The sequence below is a fragment of the Colletotrichum aenigma genome (genome assembly GCF_013390185.1).
Source record: "Colletotrichum aenigma strain Cg56 chromosome Unknown KSG_Cg56_contig01, whole genome shotgun sequence".
Taxonomy (NCBI): Eukaryota; Fungi; Ascomycota; class Sordariomycetes; order Glomerellales; family Glomerellaceae; genus Colletotrichum; species Colletotrichum aenigma.
In genome coordinates, this window is record NW_023500907.1 from 3,640,142 (window position 1) to 3,653,436 (window position 13,295).

The 13,295-nt window shown below is 54.7% G+C and overlaps 4 protein-coding genes across 4 annotated transcripts; 1 reads left to right on the forward strand and 3 right to left on the reverse strand.

Annotated features, from left to right (window-relative positions):
• Nucleotides 1-24: 24 nt before the first annotated feature.
• CGCA056_v000973 (uncharacterized protein) lies at nucleotides 25-1,219 on the reverse strand (the record flags this gene model as incomplete). The annotated part of the gene is made up of 3 exons (XM_037316234.1): nucleotides 25-27; nucleotides 90-551; nucleotides 605-1,219. The coding sequence occupies 3 exons, from the start codon at nucleotides 1,217-1,219 to the stop codon at nucleotides 25-27; spliced, it is 1,080 nt and encodes a 359-aa protein (XP_037185651.1).
• An 803-nt stretch (nucleotides 1,220-2,022) lies between these two features.
• On the reverse strand, nucleotides 2,023-4,473 carry PMT4 (Dolichyl-phosphate-mannose--protein mannosyltransferase 4; the record flags this gene model as incomplete). The annotated part of the gene is made up of 3 exons (XM_037316235.1): nucleotides 2,023-2,450; nucleotides 2,499-4,134; nucleotides 4,210-4,473. The coding sequence occupies 3 exons, from the start codon at nucleotides 4,471-4,473 to the stop codon at nucleotides 2,023-2,025; spliced, it is 2,328 nt and encodes a 775-aa protein (XP_037185650.1).
• A 1,415-nt stretch (nucleotides 4,474-5,888) lies between these two features.
• yabJ (2-iminobutanoate/2-iminopropanoate deaminase) lies at nucleotides 5,889-6,454 on the forward strand (the record flags this gene model as incomplete). Its single annotated transcript, XM_037316236.1, has 4 exons — nucleotides 5,889-5,931; nucleotides 6,002-6,015; nucleotides 6,075-6,278; nucleotides 6,338-6,454. 4 exons carry the CDS (start codon nucleotides 5,889-5,891, stop codon nucleotides 6,452-6,454), a joined length of 378 nt encoding a protein of 125 aa, XP_037185649.1.
• Nucleotides 6,455-8,319: 1,865 nt separating this feature from the next.
• Nucleotides 8,320-12,030, reverse strand: CGCA056_v000976 (Calcium-transporting ATPase 2; the record flags this gene model as incomplete). The annotated part of the gene is made up of 3 exons (XM_037316237.1): nucleotides 8,320-8,776; nucleotides 8,823-9,208; nucleotides 9,286-12,030. 3 exons carry the CDS (start codon nucleotides 12,028-12,030, stop codon nucleotides 8,320-8,322), a joined length of 3,588 nt encoding a protein of 1,195 aa, XP_037185648.1.
• Nucleotides 12,031-13,295: the final 1,265 nt, after the last annotated feature.

The window sequence follows — 13,295 nt, forward strand, 5'->3', positions numbered from 1 at the left end:
CTGACAACCCATTCCTTGACGCCGTCACTCGTAAGCAACCTCCTCAGCCTCCCCTCCCACTTCCCCACGATGACCCTCCACACGCTTACCCAGCTCCCCTCCGTCGGGTTCGCCCACCGGTACGCGTCCCCGTCATACCCGACCCTGACCCGCGGATTCAGCCACACGCCCAGATGCTCCGTCAGCGGGTTGTCCACGTGGATCAGACAGCACTCGCTGCCTTCGAGGTGCTTCTCCTCAGCGAGCGAGTCCGCCACGGCACGGAACCTGAGGCGGCGCCCACTAGCCTCGGATGCGAGGAACGGCGCCGCCGGCATCGCCACGATGCCGTTCCAGCAGCTGCGCACCGGCACCGCGTCCGCGTACGCCATCATCGCCGCCCGGCTCGCCGCGGACCGGAAGTACGGCCACGTCTGCATCAGGTGCGCCTGCCCCGCCGAGTCGCGCAGCGCGAACGTGTCGTAGTAAGAGGGCGGCTCCGAGAAGTCGAGCGAGCACGCCGCGGCGTAGAGGCCCCCGTTCGTGTCTAGCAGCGCGAGCACGTCCTCGGCCTGTAGATAGAGTCAGCAAGCGGGACCATGGGCGGAAACCCGGGGATTCTTACAGTGAAGACGACATCGTTCAGGAACAGGACCGTATCAAACACCTCCCCCTCATCCGTCAACCTCCACAGATCCCGCAACGTCAGATTCCTCAACCGCGCAAGGAACGGTATCCTCCTCATCTCCCTCTTCCCCCTCGGCGTCATAATCCACCCCTCCTTCTCCCCCCCTCCTCCCCCGTCATCTTTCTCTCCCTCCTCGACCTCCTGCAAATGCGTCCTCTCATCCAGCACCACATTCCTCCTCACCCCCCTCTTAAACAGCTCATCGTCCAACTGCCTCAGCCACACTTTACTCTCGTCCCAGCTCCCGCTCTCGTACACGCTCACAAACACGTTCCCCCGCCCCAGCGCGTCCACCAGCCCCAGCACCGCCGCGTTCCAGTGCTCCTTGATCAGCGCCCCGTCATTGTAGTGCATCCCCGCAATGTACACCTTCTGCGTCTTCCTAGGGCGCTTCGCGATCGCCTCGCGCGGGGGCGTCGCGCCCGTGATGATGCGCTGCACGCGCAGGGCGTCGAGGAGGGTGTACGCCGCCAGGAGGAGGACGAGGTTGCGCAGCGCCCGTGAGCGAAGGGCTCGGCGCGCGCGGAGGCGGAGACTGTTCAGGAAGCCCATTTCGTTATTTGTGGCGATTGGCGTCAAGCGCTTTTTGTTCCCCCGGCGGGTTCTCTCGTTCGGTTCGGCACCGGCGATCTGGCGTCTCGCGGGATGTCACCACACCTAGACCGGGATGATGTCTAAATTAGCAAGGAAGAAGACGAGGCCTCGGAAAACAAAACTCCATTGATGCGAAACGGGAAGGAGAAATAGTAGATCAAATGTGCTTGCGTGTCGTGCGATCCTTCCACGCCTGCCTCCTGCGCTGACGCTGGCCGAGAGAGGGAGGTTGAACTGTCCAGATTCAAAGCTCCTGCTAGGGGTTCCAAACTTCCAATGGTCCCCTGACAGAAGGTCACTGGAATTGGTCAGGGGAACTGATGTCATTGGCTGACAGGGCTGACAGGGGTCAGTAGTTGGGAGCCTGGAGAAGCGGCCAGACTCGGTGATTGGCTGGTGGAGCTCAGCTCATCCCTCCCGTGGATGACAGGGGTAATAGGAGCGCATCAGCCTCAACGCATAATGTCACTATTTTTACATCACACGCAGACGGGCTTCACTTTGAAAACTGTCGAAAACAGCTGAACTGGAACTATTCATCAACGCAAGAAAACTAGTTGAACACCCTACAGTGTGTCCCATTTGTTCGTCATCTCATCTTACATTCACAGCTTAGCCCCATCCCCTCGTTGGCTTCTGATAACTGTATTTCCGTGACCCGAACCCCGGGTCGCTGGACTGAGAGTCAATCCGACTTCTGGAGCACCTTCGTCTAAATTCTGTATCAATCCCTTAAGGGCTTGACTTCAACCTCACGGCGCTTATTTGGCGAAGTGCAGGTCGTAGCCGAGCCACTTGCGACGAACGACTTGCTCGACAGTGAGGCCGGGGTAACCGTAGGTCAGCGGCAGGAAGAAGTACCAGCCGGCAACGGCAACAGCCAAAATAACACCACAGGCGATCCAGGCGGGGAGAAGGCTCTGGCCAGCAAAGCGCTCGCGGGCGCTGATGTGCCTCTTAGGTCCATCGCCCTTCTTGTTGCCCTTGATGACCTGGTAGCCCTCCTCGGGAGCGGGCTCGGCGGTGAAGATGAACTCCAGAAGAGCACCCGCAACAAGGCAGGAAGCCAGGTGTGCCGGGAGGTAGTGGTGGAGGAAGAGCTGACGACCCATGAGGTAGAAGGGGAAGTAGTGAGTGGCCCAGGCAAGGAAGAAGAAACCGGTTGAGTTGTAAAGACGGGAGCGCGTGCCTACGTTGGGTTAGCTTGGTATTGATCCAGAAGATGCAGTTTACTCACGGTGGTCAAGAGCGTCAATACCCCGTCTAAGAGAGACCTGGTCGGCACCGATAATGCCGGCGAACACGGCCAACAAACTGCTCGCAAGCCACCAGCCGACAGGGTTGCCGAGGAAGTAGATCTGCTGGCGGGTGTCGTTCTGGGTCCAGAAACTGACACCACGGAGCAGGAAAGGCCACTGCCAGGGCTGACTGGCGTACGGGTGGGAGCTGGTCAACTGGTTGTTGTGCCAGAACATGGAGCGCTGAAGCTCAAACCACTTGCGGAAGAAGGGCAGCGTCTTAACCTCCTTCTCCGGCTTCTCGCGTCTCTTGGAGTCTGCGGGAACGGAAGGGAGATCCTCGACGAACCAAATGTTGGAGCTAGGGGCCAGCTGCTTGTTACCGTTGATCTCCTGCTGCTTGTGTGCCCACTCGGGAAGAGGGGTGGTGTGAGTCCACATGGCAACCTTGCTGGGGTTGTGAATCAGCTTGAAGTGGCTAGAAATACTCTTAAACTCCTGGCCAGCCTTGCCGTTCTCGACCCTGATCTCGAAGAGCGTGTCGTTCAGGCGCTCTCCGTAGGCTTCGGTCAAGGGAACGGTGGTGAACTCCTGGTTGGTAGGGTAGTAAGGAGAGGCAACATCGTGGGAGAGAAGCATGGTGTCGGTGCCCAGGTGGCGAAGACGGACGACATCGTTGTTCTTGACGGCCTTGCCCGTCTTCTGGTCGTCGACGAGGGGAATGACCTGCCAGTAGTTGTTGGTGTCGTTGTAGGGGTAACCAGTGACCTGCTGGCCCTGGCTGGAAACACGGCCGTCGTCGTAGCGGAGGGGGTAGCGGTCCTCGTGGCTGTGGAGGTACGTCTTGGTCTCCTTGTGGCGAAGGGTGATCGTGTCGTAGTACTCGACGGTCAAGGAGTTGGCCAACATGACGTTGTCGCTAAGAGTCTCCTGGAACTCGGGAGTCATGAAGTCGTCGCCAGGACCGGAACGGGTAAGGATGGCGAAGTGAACCTGGAACCAGAAGAGATAGAAGAGGAAGGGCATCAGAATGAGGCCGAATGCGCGGGCAGCAAAGTGCTTGCCAAAGTCCGGAAGAGACAGCGCGCCACCGGGTCGCTTAATGTCCAACAGGGCCCAGAGATCGATAATTACAGCAGAGCCAATGGTGACGAAAGCGAAGAGACCGACATACTTGGTCGACATGTCGGCAGACAGGGCGAATCCGGTAAGGATAAGCCACTTCCACCACTTGCGCGAGAAAGGCTCGTGGCGCAGCTTGTAGAACTTGATGTAGCAGAGCAAGCTGCATGCCATGCAGAAGACCAGAGTAGCATCCAAGAGGATCAGTCTGGTCTGACCAATGTGGGCGTTGTCGAGGAGGATGAGGCCGGCGGCCAAAATGCAGGCAGGCAGACTGTAACCAGACTCCCACATGATGAGGTAGGAGATGGTGACCGTCAATGCGCCGAGGATGGCGGGCAGAGCGCGGAAGGCGACATAGGGAACCTTGTTGGAGATGTACGAGTCGCCAATGTTCTCGAAGTGGAAGTGTCCGTCGTAGCCTACAAGCCATCCCATAAAGGCAAAGAGGAGCTTTCCGAACGGAGGGTGGACATCGAAGAAGTATGTTCTCTCGAGGTAGTAGGAGGCAAACTGTTTGGAAAGCAAGCTGTCAGCTATCGTGTCTTGGGGAAGGAGAGGGGGGGAAAAGTGACAGTGCTAACGTACCTTGCCAAAGTGAACCTCGTCGAAGACGACTTCATTGGGATGGCTGATACCCCAGAAACGGGTGACGAAGGCCAGGACAGTGGTGACGACGAGGCCGATGATGTGGCCGCTCTCCGCGCCGGCGCGCTTGGTCTTGTCGGCGGCCTTGGTCAGAGAGTCGGCGACGGCGTCAGCAGCGGCGCCCGGGACAGCTCCCTTCTTAGTAGAGCCCGTGTTGCGCTGGCGAACGCTGCCCTGCGGGGAGGTGGCAGTCGTCTGCGCCATATTGGGAATCGGAGATGGACGAGAGGAGCTGCGCGAGACGGGGTTTGTCAGTTCCAAGTCTCGCGAGATTGGAGGTTGAGTGGAGATAAAAAAGTGTGGTTTCCCAGAAGAGTCGCATCAAGAAGGACAGGTAGCTCTACGTGGTGGTACGTATCGCGCCTCGGAGCTGTGCTCCTGCGGTTGTAAGGGAGCAATTCAGGGGCTTGTAGCTTACTTACACGCTATGGGAAAAAGTGGATCGCGTCAGCCCTCACGTCAAGGTGATTGAAGAAGACAGGCGCGAAGAGAGAATAGTGAAGAGAAGAAGGAAAGGTTGAGGTAAGGAACGACAGAAGAAGCTGCGGCAGGGAGGCAGAAACGAAGAAGAGGGAACAAAATCAGTCTCGCGATGGAGAAGAGTGTTGGTGAAGGACGAACGACAAGGAAGGTTGGATCACCTCGGCCAGGTAGCTCGCGCGGAAAAATTAATAGGAAACCCCCTGGCGAAGAAGTGACAGTGAACCTTCGTGGACACAGGATGGCCTGGGGGATAAATTTGGGCGGCAGGGGTCTGTTGCTTTTTTTTCTTCTGCCTGTTGGACGAGCTGGATGGACGGGCTGGACTCGATGGACTGGACACTTGGCCATACTGAAGCTGTCTGCCTGCCTGCTGGACAGAGCTGAGGTGGGTTACGCTAAAAAATTTTGGGGTCGATTTCGGGGGCGTCTAGGTTGGGGAGAGCTCCATCCCACCTTCCGCCGTGATAAGATAAGAAGGGCCCTCGTAACCATTGACGGCACTCTACCCGACGCATTGTACGCGCAGTCTGTGGCTACGCCCGCGTGTTTTCTAGGAGAGAACAATGTGATTAGCGAAAGTAAGGACTTGTTGAATCGAATTCAATTCCTGACGCAGCAATTCAGCTGGAATCTGATGCAATTGACCTATCACGGGCCAATGTCGGGGGAAGGAACATTGTGCCTTTTGATACTCTCTAGCTCATGTCATTCCTCGTCCACTATGTAATACACACAATATGCATTCAATCTTTCTACCTGCAAAACTGCTTTTCATCAACTGACGAGCTTCAGAAAAGGCGTAATCGACAGTTTTGTACGTAAACTCTCGGTCGGGTAGCCGCTCCGACGAGAGGTAACAGGACCCCGCTGCTACCCGCCCGGGCCTCGACGCCGAAGAACGGAGGGCGCAACGGCGGGGTTCGCCCGACCAGCCTGGGAAGTCCCAACTTAATCCTCACCAAAGGCGCGCGCTCAATCCACGGTCCGTAGTAACCTGCCCCTCCTTCCACTCTTCAATCCTCATGTCCTCTTCGCTCCTCAGATCCGTCACCAGAGTTTCCTCTCGTGCCCTCCGTCCCTCAACCCGCGTCTTCACAAAGTTCCACGCTCAGCCGTTTAGCATCCACACCGTCAAGATGTCTGACCAGTCCATCGTCTTCACCAAGAACGCCCCGGCCCGTGAGTCTTTTCTGGATGCCCTCGTCTTATGTGACTCAATTGACTGACTGACAACAATCATTTGACATAGCCGTCGGCCCTTACGTATGAGCTCACTCACACGAGCAATTGGACCCCCAGTGAAAAGCTAACCACCGCCGCAGTCCCAGGCCGTCAAGACCCCCACCGCCATCTACTGCTCCGGCCAGATCCCCCTCAACCCCGAGGGCGTTCTGATCGAGGGCAATATCACCCAGAAGACCAAGCAGTGCATCTCCAACCTCGAGGCCGTCCTCAAGGAGGCCGGTTCTTCCATTGCCAAGGTCGTCAAGGTCAACATCTTCCTCGCCGACATGGGTGACTTTGCCGTAAGTTTACGCGGCCCCCTCCCTTCCCCAAACCTGCAGTTTCTGACTGGCGTATACAGGAGATGAACGGCGAGTACGAGAAGTGGTTCACCCACAAGCCCGCCCGCAGCTGCGTCGCCGTCAAGACTCTGCCCAAGAACGTCGAGGTTGAGATTGAGGCTATTGCCCTCCCTTAAGCGCCTTCCGAGGTCGGAGATTGTAGTAACTTTACAGACCCAAACCGAAACTGTTAAACCTGCTTCACCGTCTTTTCCATGGCTTTCAATCATGCATCGGTGATGACTCTGCTATGAATTTTGTGCCTGCCATTGTCACGTCCCCTTCTTCTTCTGAGTTGAGATTATGAATGGGACGGGACACGCTGTGACAAAGGGCGAAATGTTGACGACGTTGGAACAAGTTCCAGTGCCACTTGAACAGTTCTGACATCGATTCTCTGACACGGATCTCGCGTATGACTTGCGTCTTGAGTACTCCAAGCTACTTGAGTTCCACAGACCTCAGTCTTACTTGATCCAGCGCTTCAACTCAAACGACCTCACCACATGAGGAATACCACTCCGGTGCCGTTCTTCGATTCATTGAGACAAATACGTTTCATCATCTCCCCCAGAGTGCGACTTCACGATGCAACACCACTTTCCTCATCTCAACCATTGCACCAACACAAACAGAACCTCATTAGAGTGAATAATAAGCAGAAAGGTAGTTCTTGTTCTACACACCCCTCCGTCTATCGGTACAAATCCTCCACTCTACCAGAGCCCTCAAAGGCAAAGCCCCAAGCAGCGCGAACCCAATCGTTAAAGAAGAATCCCGTTCAGGCATCGTTTACTCGTCGTCCTCGTCGGCAGCCTCGACGTATCTGGCGCGGATGTCCTTCCATTGGCGCTATTGTCCCACATGCGTTAGCATTCCCGCTCGGGACAGAAGAGTATATGAGGGCCGGGAGGGGTTTTCTCTTACGCCGCGGTTAAGGTAGTCCCAGTACTTGTTCATCGCGCCGTTGAAGCCCCTACGCAAAGTAGACCAGTCAGCATAACGTTCGCTCGCTCCTCGCCGCCCTGATGCCTCCTCCGTCTGCTCCTTCCACCCGACATCCTCCTCCACAGTCATCACCTTCCTCGGCCAAGCGTCGTCTCAAATCGGCAGGGGGTTTCGGGGTTCCTTACATCTCGAAAGCGAAGCCCGTCGCGAAGACGAAGCCAAGCATGGAGAAGTTGTTCTTAAACAGGGCGCTAATTCCCCACAGTCAGCAAAGCTCAAGTTCCGCAGTCATCACGGCGTTCATTCGGGCAGTCTTGGTCGGTCGGAACGGGGTCGGAGGGGTCGGAGGGAGACTTGCGTGTAGAAAGGTCGTGCGGCGGCCTACGGAGAAAGGATGAGCGATTAGCCAATTGCGGTCGCGGGGGCGCAACAAAGGGCGCGGAAGCCTTACCATCTTGAATGTCGTCTGTCAAATCGCACTTCGTGTGGGGAGGACGAGGATGCTTCGATGCGGTCGGCGAGGCGAGAGTCGTGGGAGGGTGATCAGATGGTTTTCGGAGGTGAGGTTCCTGACGAAATTCGCGATGTTCCGGGAGCACCAGCTTTGCCGAATTGCCTTTCTTCTGATTGGCTACTTGGGTATCCACTATTTTGGACTAACGGACTCTCCAGCTGACTAAGTCAAGAAAAGCCTCACCAGCACCACCAGCACAACCCTCGTCAGCCACATTATCACAAGCCATCACTGCTTGTCGCCTCTGATCGGGCTTCATTCACGGGTCGTCGAAGACTGTCGAAAACAACAAATACAGGACCACCAGGCCTCAGAGTCATTTGGCCTGCTACATCGCAACTAAACCTCATGGCAGAGTATACGTTTGATGTGATTGGATTGGACAGCGCTCTTCACGGCCATGGATGCAATCTTCAACAGCCTGTGGTTTTTAAATAATCGCCAGACGCATCTTGGTCCAGTTTGCAAGAATTAATTGAATTGACGTTATTAACAGACCTCTTGTTCCAACGAAACCTAACTAACTAACGCAGCTGCAGATTATTTATGTGCAAGGTGAGTGACTTTCTCCTTGGCGTGCTCCTTGGCGTTGTGCATCTTCTTTCGGAATGGGATATGTGTTTCCGCTCTCCTACCGCGAAGACCGGTAAGCGTTCTCAGAGGCATTTCCTTGCCCTCGACAAAGTCGCGATGCTCTTCCATCCGCTTCTCTGAAATGGTTTCTGGCGCCCACTTCTTACGGATGAACCAGGGCATACATGCGCCAACCCAGTTGTCAGGGAGCAGACGGATCAAGACACCCATGGGCAACGAAATCGCACCGAGACCGATAGAAATGCCCCACTCCTTACCAGTCAATCGTTCAACCTTGAAAGCATCGCTTCCGACGAAAATGATCAGCAGCTGCCCGCCAATCATGATCAGGTTGATGGCGATGAAGAATGGGTTCTTGGTGATGTTTTCAAAGATATTCAGCTTGTTGTCCAAGCGGCGGTTGCTATTTTGCGTTAGCATGTACTCAATCGCCGAGTGCTGTGACCTACTTGAGTTCGTTGAAAATTTGCAGCCACACAAAGGTATTGAAGACGAGCGTGTTCAGTTTCACTGCCCTGTCTTGTCCTTCCAAGACATCGACTAGGCCAGATCCCGCGTAATACAATACCAGCGTCACGACCAGCTGGACCACAGCTTGGCCAAGTATCATCTTGATCATTCTCAGGGTGATGAGAGGAGCAGATTTGCGTTCTGGCTTGCGATCGAGCACGCTGCGCGTTGGCGGGTCGGTAGCGAGCGCGAGAGCGGCAAAAGTGTCCATGATGAGGTTGACCCAGAGCAGTTGAATGGCATTCAACACAGAAGCTTGATCTTCGCTGGCAACCGCAGTAACGAAGGTCAGGACAACAGCGGTAATGTTGACAGTGAGTTGAAACTGTATCTCGGGTTAGAAGCAGGGACGACGATAGGGACGACAGACAGTAGAGACACGAAAGAAAAATAGCAACGTACCTGCAGGAATTTCTTCACGGAATCATTGATGGCTCTGCCCCACATCAACCCTTTCACGATTGACGCAAAGTTGTCGTCCATGAGAATGATCTCCGAGGCCTCTTTCGCAACCTCCGTTCCGGCAATACCCATAGAGAAACCAATGTCTGCCATTTTGAGTGCTGGAGCATCGTTGGTACCGTCTCCAGTAACAGCAACCGTTTCCCCGAGTTCTTTAAGAGTGTGTACCAGGATTCGCTTGTCATCAGGGCTGGAGCGAGCAAGAACCTGGAGCTTCGGGACGATGTCCTTCAACTCTTCCTCTGACTTCCTGCGGAAGTCCGGTCCCTCCATGGCAATGCCACCCTTCTCAGCATGGTAGATCCCACACTCCTTGGCAATGGCCTTTGCGGTCAAGATGTTGTCGCCAGTCACCATGCGAACCACCACACCTGCGTGATCGCAGTCTTTGATGGCGTCAATGACAGTCGTGCGCAGAGGGTCCTTGATACCATAGATGGCGATCAGAGTCATGTCTGCATGGATCTTGTTGAAGTCTGCCGCTCGGGGATCGTCAGAAGAGACGGCATCTTTCGGAGGCCATGATTCGAAATCCTTGAACGAAGAACCAATAGTTCGAAGTGTTTGTCCGGCGTACGATGTGATGGTTTGCGAAAACATCTCGCGGTCCTCTGACGTGATCTCTGTAGTTTTGAGCTCAGAACTGCTGGGGTCTTCGAGCACCTTGGTACACTTGTCCAAGAGAATCTCGGACGCACCCTTGACATACGCTCTGTACTTCCCATCCGCAAGCTTGACTACTGTAGCCATGTACTTGACCGCAGAGTCGAAGGGGACGACCTGCAGAATGTTCGCGTTTGCGCGCTCCTCCTGGACAGGACCTGCTCCCAGGTGATCTCGACAAAAGGAGAGCAGGGCGACTTCTGTCTTGGATCCAATGAAGGTTTTCTCTCCATCCTCGTCACCTTCAAAGGCTGTGGAGTTGACGGCGTTGCCTTGAATTAATAGGCCCTTGGTCTCCGTGCTGAGATCCTTGGTGAAATCGGCAACAGGAACATTCCGAACTGAGGACACGGGTGCTCCGTTAGAGCTGCTACTCTTAGCCTTGCCCTCCTTGGACTCTTCGAGTGGAGTATCTGTGCCGCCAAAGCTGACGCTCTTGCCCAGAGTGGTCGCAACTACCGTCATCTTGTTCTGGGTCAGTGTCCCAGTCTTGTCGGAACAAATCGTCGTCGCGTTTCCCATGGTCTCGCAAGCTTTCAAAACTCGAACTAGGTTGTTGTCTTTCATCATGCGGTTGGTTGCGAAGGAAAGAGCCAGGGTAACAGCTAACGGCAAGCCCTCCGGCACTGCTACCACCACAACAGTAATGGAGACGATGAAAATCTTCATGAACTCCTGGCCTTTTTCAGCGGCCGTCCCTTGGTTATTCGGCAGTTTGACGAGAAACCTGATGAACAACGCCACGAACAACAGAAGACCGGCAGCGCCACCGGCTTTTGCAATGAAGTCGGCAAGAATGTTGAGCTTCCTCTGTAGAGGTGTTTCTTCCTGTTCGGTCCGCAGAGACATCGTGATGCGTCCGTACGATGAGTTGACACCCACAGCTGTGACTAAAAAGACTCCAGTTCCTTCTTGAACTTTGCTGCCGGAAATGATAAAGGGGTCCAACTTTTCGACGTCAGGCCGAGCAGCACCTCCGTGCGCCATCTTATCCAGTGCTTCAAAGACTTCATCAGCTGCGACTTTTCTGAGAAGATCAGATTCTCCGGTGGCAGACGATTCATCGCATTTAAGACTGTGACCGTCGATGAAAATGCCGTCGACTGGCACGACGTCGCCAGTGCTGAGGTGCACGACGTCGCCGACGACGATGTCATGAACAGGTATCTCCACTGATTTCCCAGACCGGATGGCCTTGACGGTCCTGTCATCATTCTTTTTGTTAAGAGTGTTGAACTGGCGCTGCATGTTCCAATCATTGATTGACCCGACCAAAACGACGGCGACGATGGCAACGACGATGGCCATGCCCTCGACCCAGTCGACGCGTGGCTCACCCTCCTTGTGGGTCGGGCCGTATGATTCGTAAAAGCCAAGAGAGAGGGATATGATAGCAGCAGCGGTCAGCAAAATCAGAATTTTGTCGTTGTAAGCGATCCAGACAAACTGCAGGAACGATGTCTGCTTCTTGTCTGGCAGCTGGTTGTCTCTGAAAGCGACTTTCCGGTCCGAGAAACCACCGGTATACTCGCTTGGCGGAGGGGGGATAAAGTCGTCTCCTTTTGAGTTGGGATCCTTTTCGGGCACATTGTTGCCAGCTGCACCATACTTGGGGGCTCCTTTGGTGGCAGCCTCTTCGAAGGAAACTGTGCCATCCAGGCGATCTTCGTCGACACTCAGGCCCGCCTTCCGATTCGTTCGAAGACCTTTTTCCAAGCCAGCTAGACCACCCAGTGTATAGAAAGCGTTGAGACTCTTTGGATTCAAAAGCTTGGAGAGCTGGCCAGGAGAAAAGGCGAACTTGTCATTCTTGGGCTTGAACATGTCCTCAGTGCCACGATCCGGCGTCAACGCGTCCGCCGTGTCCAAGTGGAAGCCATGTGAATCATGGTGATCTTTGGTCTTCTCAGATATGACATCTTCCGAATGGTGTTCGCTGCTATGCTCGACCTTGTCGGCGACGTCGATGCCCTTGTCGGCATGCTGGGCCTCCGTCGTCGCTTTCTCTGGCGGCGTCGCCATATTCAATAGCGTCTATTCGTAGTGTTGATGTATCGATTAACGGAGATGTAAGAGGCTTCAGTAAATACTTCTCATGCTGCTGTCGATGGGAGAAAAGATGAGACGTTGGAGGCGTAGCAGCTTGGCAGATGAATTAGATCAATAATACGTATTGTTTCCTTCTTCGGAAGGAGGCTTATTAAAGAAGTGGTGGACGAGGCAATGCCTCAAGGAACTGCAAGAACTGCTCACTGTTGGGGTAGGAAGCAGAGTACGGAAACTAAGCAAACGCATGTAAGGGAGGCAGGGAGGAAGTGAGGAAGAGGCAGCAACTCCCTTGTATACCTAAGGTAGCTTGTGCCTGATGTTGCCCACTAGAACACCTTCAACCATAACAAACTCAATTTGAATCTTAATGGCCCCAAAATCTCCGACAGGTCCTTGGCTCTTGCCTTGCATAATCTAGGTATGGTGTACCGCGGCCCTCGGGAAAGAGGCAACCTACCGACATCATTCGTCAAACAAGCAATGACGGAGAGGATGTGTTGTTATTGCACAAAACAGGCGATAGAAACAGGCCTCCAGGTCAGTGCCAAGAGTGAGCGTGCAGGGCTATGACAATTCGTCCAAACAGGCAAATTTGCCTGGGTGTTGCGCGAGAGGTGGTGGTTTGATGAGAGCGAGACCAGCATGTGGCCTAAGGCTTGGCAAACGCGGACTGTGCCAGGCAAAGCTTGAACCTGACGGGACGAAGCTTGTCTCTTTGCCAAGGGCGGTTACGAGGAGCGTTGCGTGTCATTGATGACGACGAATCCCTTAATCAACCAGTCTTCCTTTCATCTCTTCACTGAGACCATAAATCGTCTGGAACCTCGCAATGCCACCCCAGATAGACTGTGTCCAGCATGAGGCTTTGGGGCTGGAGGCAGCCGGCGCACTCTTATTTTGACAGACATGAGAGGTGCACTCGTGCGGCCTCCATGCAGATGCAGTTGTCCCGTCATGCTGACCGACGAAACGCCTTTTATTCGTCCTGCGGAGTGTGTCGGTGAGAGAGGCGCTCTTGTGAAAGCCACTTGCTGCGCAGGGCCAACTAAGGAAGCCATGGACGAGCCTTCCCGGCCTGGTAGCGGCTCCTGATGTTTAAATAGAGCTTCGGGTCAACGAACCTAACGATGGTACAGTCAATCAGATTGAAACAGGTACCCAGGAATCTGCCTCGCCAAACCCCAGGCGGAGCGGAGTTCTGCGCTGTCGCCCATATGCCACCTCACCCTGTCGAAGAC